We start from the raw sequence: 6,000 nt of genomic DNA, 5'->3' as shown, positions 1-6,000 counted from the left end.
GAGCGGGCAGGGTTAAGACCTCGGGGTGATCAGGGGTCCTCGAGGTGATCAGGGGGCACACAGAGCTCCAGACCTCGGGTGATCAGGGATCTCCAGACCTCGGGGTGGGGGGCACACAGAGCTCCAGACCTCGGGGTGATCGGGGGGCACACAGAGCTCCAGACCTCGGGGTGATCAGGGGTCCTCGAGGTGATCGGGGGGCACACAGAGCTCCAGACCTCGGGGTGATCAGGGGTCCTCGAGGTGATCGGGGGGCACACAGAGCTCCAGACCTCGGGGTGATCAGGGGTCCTCGAGGTGATCGGGGGGCACACAGAGCTCCAGACCTCGGGGTGATCAGGGGTCCTCGAGGTGATCGGGGGGCACACAGAGCTCCAGACCTCGGGGTGATCAGGGGTCCTCGAGGTGATTGGGGGACACCCAGAGCTCCAGACCTCGGGGTGATCGGGGGGGCACACAGAGCTCCAGACCTCGGGTGATCAGGGGTCCTCGAGGTGATCGGGGGGCACACAGAGCTCCAGACCTCGGGGTGATCAGGGGTCCTCGAGGTGTTCGGGGGGCACACAGAGCTCCAGACCTCGGGGTGATCAGGGGTCCTCGAGGTGATCGGGGGACACCCAGAGCTCCAGACCTCGGGGTGATCAGGGGTCCTCGAGGTGATCGGGGGGCACACAGAGCTCCAGACCTCGGGGTGATGCACTGTAGAGCTCTTACCCTGAGACTCTGCAATCTCCGAGCTGCGCGGCACTTTTCACACCTCTCCACCTGCGGTATTAACACAGGGCACGTCAACAGCAGAGCGGGAATGACCCAGCAAGCACTCAGCAAGCACTCACTGTGCATAGAGACTGCATATCTATATATCTATATCTCTATATCTATCTATATGTGTTTGTTTTGCATTTTTACTGCCTGTAACGTATATACTTTGTATATTTAGTTTAATTTTCTGCAAGTCGCTTTGCTAAATAATTCAATAGTGAATAATAATTAAATACACATGGAATTTATGCTTTCTTGTTCAGAAAAAAAATAAAAATATATATATAACACACACACACACACACACACAAAGAATCACCTATCAAACACAAGAAATAAAGTAAATAAACCAACATTCAACACAAATAATGAACATAACCTTGAATAAGAAATGTGCAGGTTTTTTTTTTTTTTTTAAACTACAATTTAGATAATCTGCAACACAGATACAATACAGAACAAAGGAAAACAAGCAGATGCAGACTCGGCTCGCGAAGGGTTAAGCAGATGGGAACAGCAGATCGTGACATCATTAACCACGCGGTCAATGACGTCACAAAGACGCCGATAATGCCAGCTGTGTGACCGTACCATGTCCTCGATGTCCTTCGACATCCCGGGCCAGTAGAACAGGGAGGAGATGGCCTCTCTGGTTTTGACGATGCCGTTGTGATTGCCCGCTGCACACGCGTGGTGAAACTCGTTAAACACGGCTTGCGTCTCCAGCAGCGTCCTGAGCACCCTGCGCTTCTTACCTTTAGAGTAGTGATAAAGCGTCCCATCTGAGAAATGCAAAAACAATTTAATGAATGAATGAATGAATGAATAAACACAGCTTGTATTTAACAACTAAAAGGCTTGCTGGTCCCACAGTTAAAGAGAAGGGGCCTCTGATACCAGGAGGTTCAAATCCCGGCTCAGCCACTGACTCGCTCTCTCTGTGTGTGTGTGTGTTTGCGTGTGTGTGTGTGTGCGCGTGCGTGTGCGTGTGTGTGTGACCCTGAACGAGTCACTTCACCGCCTTAGACGTAAAACAAACGAGGTCCTATTGGGAGTGAATCTGTGGCTGCAGTTGTTGATGACGTAGAGTTCACCCTCCTAGTCTCTGGATAAAAGCGTCTGCTGAATGACTCATATAGAATAATAGTAGTAATAACCCCGCCACTGTTTAAAGGCTCTTGCCTCAGCAGGGCAGCCCCTCTCTGGAGAGCCGCGGCGCTGTGGGAACGATACTCACCGATCAGAGAGAACCTGCTGCTCAGATGGCGGAGGTTTTGTTTCTGTGAGCTGGAGTAATTTTCCGGATACTCTCGTTTTGAAAGATAGTTACAAATTCGGGAAATTTTTTCCTCCATCAGGGTGGTAAACATCCAACTCTGGAAAAAGAAATCTGTAAATAAATGCGAAAATTAATATAGAGATATATGTATTAATATACATGTGTGTGTACATGTACGTGTGAGGCTTAACGTTTTGTAATATAATTTAGAACACAGAAGTCACAGCACGAATCGTTAACTTAGAACGACTTTATTTTTTCCAGCAGTAAACTATAACATTCAAATCACATCACTAGCTTTTATTTACAATAATAATAATAATAATAATAATAATAATAATAATAATAATAAATACGTAGTATAATTGTTTAGAAACATTCATAAACAATGTTTCACGTCCTTCATAGAAAAATAGCTGGGGGGGGGGGGGGGGAAGTATTTTTCAATTAGTCTCTCCCCCCTCACTGTATTTCAATAGGTGGGGTGCAGCCGGCTGGCTGTTAATCTTCCACATGTCCTCTCTTCTCGCTCCCCCCACCCCCGGGAAACACGAGCAGAGTTTGTTGCGGGTCTCTCGTGTGCAGGACACGGTCTCCCGTGTGCAGGACACGGTCTCTCGTGTGCAGGACACGGTCTCCCGTGTTTGTCTCGACTCTCTGTTAACACAGCTTTGCGACAGAAACCCATTCGGCATTAATCTGCATTTAATGCACAGCCCTGCGGAGAAACACTTACCTGAAAAACCCCGAGACTCCGCTCCGCAGCACTTTCGCTATCTACCAGCTTGCAATGGGCGTTTCCTGTCGGCGGCCGCCAAACACATTGTGCGCATGTGCGACTCAGTAAGCGGGCAAGTTTGTCTACCACATTCTGACGTATACCACAAAATGACACGACGCCGTTGAAACTCCCCACCTCCCCACCCCGCCCCTCCACAGAGAGAGACGCTTTAATTTAGCGATTCAGCGCAAACAGATTTATAAAAATAGTCGTTTTATTGATATCTAATATGCTAATAGTTGTATCGCTTTTGTTCTCATCTGGGAGTGCTGCATAATATTTTACACTGTTATAAAATTACAGGCCAGTCTCAGTTTACAAGTTTTGCCTTGTGAATTATATATAAACTATTAAACTCGAGACCTCTCCCCCAACCTCCATTAACAATAATAATAATAATAATAATAATAATAATAATAATAACAACTCGATGGCCTCTGGTTGGCATGGCAACAACCTCTGCTACCTGACAACGCTGCCCGCCCAGTATCGTGACATCATAACTGCCAGCCCATTGTGGATCTTCTCAAATCAGCGACTCTGGGAAAACCGTGAGTACATCAATCAATCAATCAATCGATCGATCGATCTATCGATCAGTCTATCGGTCTGCATAGCTGCGGTTTGTGCAGCGCAAGCAAATAAAGCCGGTGTGTTTAACACGCTGTTTTCCTGGACTCCTGATCTGTGCGGCGTGAACCACAGGCTCAGCATTATTTTATTATTATTATTATTATTATTATTATTATTATTATTATTGTTATTATTTTTTTATTTTGTTGTTGTTATTATTATTATTGTTCATGCTAGCGCCGGCGGCACTGTGCTGTGTTGGTCACGGCTCGCCGGTTCGTTAAGCACATGAATTAAAGGCGAGTCCGGCCGCAGTCTGTATAATCTGTGCATTGAAAACATGAAGACTCCTGAAATCTAACCGCTTTGTTGTGAAACGGTAGCGAAGCAATGCGTTACTGTACCGGGACCGGCTAGACAGCAAAGCAGCGAATAAACCCTCCCACCTTTACAACAGTGTGAGCGTCTAACCCTGCTCAAACTCCTGATCGGACCTGTCTCCTGATCATTTTAATAATAATAATAATAATAATAATAATAATAATCTGAGTGGGGGCTCATTTTGAGGCATCCTCAGTACAGCTTCCTCATGTGGTTGTTTTGTTTTGCAGAGAAAGGGGGGGCATGTCCGATTTGGGGTCCAAACCCACAAGCTTCAAACAGGAACCCCTGGACCTGACGATGGAGGCCTGCTTGCAGAACCGGGGGGGCACCGAGGAGGGGGCCCCGACCCCTGACCCCGACCCCGGAGACGAAGAGCAAGACACTTCCGACAAGGCAGAGGAGCCAGCTGAGCTACGCCAGCAAGAGCCTGCTGGTGAGTAAAAACACGAGCCCTGCTGCTGCTGCACCCAGTCCTGGGGCTCAGAGCTCCCCTCAATGAAGTCTAGTATTATTAATATTGCAATGATCAGGAGGCAGGAGTTTGAGCAGGGTTACAAACTCACACTAGCCCTGCTGCCGCTGCTGCTGCACCCAGTCCCGGGGCTCAGAGCTCCCCTCAATGAAGTCTAGTATTATTAATATTGCAATGATCAGGAGGCAGGAGTTTGAGCAGGGTTAGAAACTCACACTAGCCCTGCTGCTGCTGCTGCACCCAGTCCTGGGGTTCAGAGCTCCCCTCAATGAAGTCTGTCTCCAGATCATTTAAATATTATTATTATTATTATTAATAATAATAATAATAATAATAATAATAATAATAGACTCCATGGAGGGGAGCTCTGAACCCCAGCGTGAGTTTCAAGACATGCATCTTCACGTAACCCTGCTGCTGTGTTTGTGCCTCGGTAGGTCTCGGAGCTGGAGAAGGTGAAGATGTATCGGGATTGGGAGGAGGGGGGGGAGGGGGGGGGGTGGGGGGTCTCCACGCCTGCCCGCTTTGTGGCAAGTGTTTCAGCACGCCGTGGGTCCTGAAACTCCACGAGGAACGTCACGGCCCGCTCCCCTACAGCTGCCCCGACTGCGGGAAGAGCTTCGCCCGGCGCGGCAGTGGCAGCTACTCCCTGCACCTCGAGTCCTGCTCCTGCCCGCGCGCCTCCCCCTCCCCCTACCGCTGCGCCGACTGCGGCCGCAGCTTCAAGGACTTCACCTACTTCACCAACCACCAGAAGATCCACCGCGGGCTCAGCCCCTTCTGGTGCCAGGTGTGTGGCAAGAACTTCGCCAAGGCCTCCCACCTCACCTCCCACCAGCGCACCCACTGCTCCCTGCGGCTGTACTCCTGCAAGGGCTGCGGGGAGAGCTTCCGGACCCCCTCCCTGATGGGGGAACACCAGTGCAAGGCTGGGAACGGGGCTGAGAAGGGAGGAGGTGGGGAGGGGGCGCTGTACAGGTGCCCCGACTGCGACTCCCTGTTCGGTTCCCTCCCCAGCCTGGTTTCCCACCAGCAGTTGATCCACCAGCTCTCGGATGAGCTGCCCTACCACTGTGAGACCTGCGGGGAACGCTTCGCCGGGGCCAAGGAGCTGGGGCGCCACGGCAAGACCCACAAGGCCAAGCGCCACGCCTGCGGGCAGTGCGGCAAGAGCTTCAGCTACTTTGCCAACTACTACACCCACCAGCAGCTGCACAACGGCCGGCCAGACCTGGAGAGCAAGGGACGCTGGCGACACCGCTGCCGGGACTGCGACAGGATATTCTGGGATGCCCAGGAGCTCAGGGAGCACAGGAAGGTCCACGGGGAGGCTGGGGGGCAGCAGCAGCAGGAGGAGGAGGAGGAGGAGCAGCAGCTGGGGGGGGAGGGAGGATCGGAGAGGAGGAGGAGGAGGAGGACCAGTGATAAGAAGGGGAAGGTAGCTCCCAAAGCAGCCAGCTTGGATAGCGGCAACAGCGAGGGGAGAGAGGAGGAGGAGGAGAGGCAGGACCGAGGAGGAGAAGCAGCAGCTGATAATGATGCTGACGAAATGGAAGAGGAGGAGGAAGAGAAGGAGGTGAAGAAGAAGAGAGAAGGGAGGAAGCCGCTGAACGAGGGGCAGCACAGGTGCAGCTTCTGTGGCCTGAGGTTCAAGAAGAAGTGCCACCTGGAGGACCACCTGCTCTTCCACAGCGGCCAGAAGCCTTACGTGTGCAGCGAGTGCGGCAAGATCTTCAGCCACTACCCGTA

General features: G+C 51.3%; 1 protein-coding gene across 2 annotated transcripts in view; it reads right to left on the bottom strand.

The window, feature by feature from the left end:
* The window catches only part of LOC121304215, a 5,642-nt gene extending 2,790 nt beyond the window's left edge, over nucleotides 1–2,852 (bottom strand). Inside the window, exons 1-4 of one of the 2 annotated variants that reach the window (XM_041235214.1) lie at nucleotides 2,778–2,852; nucleotides 2,000–2,152; nucleotides 1,354–1,544; nucleotides 715–765 (exon numbers count right to left, since the gene is read on the bottom strand). In XM_041235214.1, the coding sequence (XP_041091148.1) occupies nucleotides 715–765; nucleotides 1,354–1,544; nucleotides 2,000–2,132 (375 nt within the window). In that variant the 5' untranslated portion in view covers nucleotides 2,133–2,152; nucleotides 2,778–2,852. The remainder of the gene's footprint in view (nucleotides 1–714; nucleotides 766–1,353; nucleotides 1,545–1,999; nucleotides 2,153–2,777) is intronic. The other variant, XM_041235216.1, reaches the window with a different exon arrangement.
* Nucleotides 2,853–6,000: the final 3,148 nt, after the last annotated feature.

This window comes from Polyodon spathula, chromosome 37 (genome assembly GCF_017654505.1).
Source record: "Polyodon spathula isolate WHYD16114869_AA chromosome 37, ASM1765450v1, whole genome shotgun sequence".
In the NCBI taxonomy this organism is placed as follows: domain Eukaryota; kingdom Metazoa; phylum Chordata; class Actinopteri; order Acipenseriformes; family Polyodontidae; genus Polyodon; species Polyodon spathula.
Note: the sequence above shows the minus strand (reverse complement) of the source record. Positions and strands in the feature narration are given on the sequence as shown.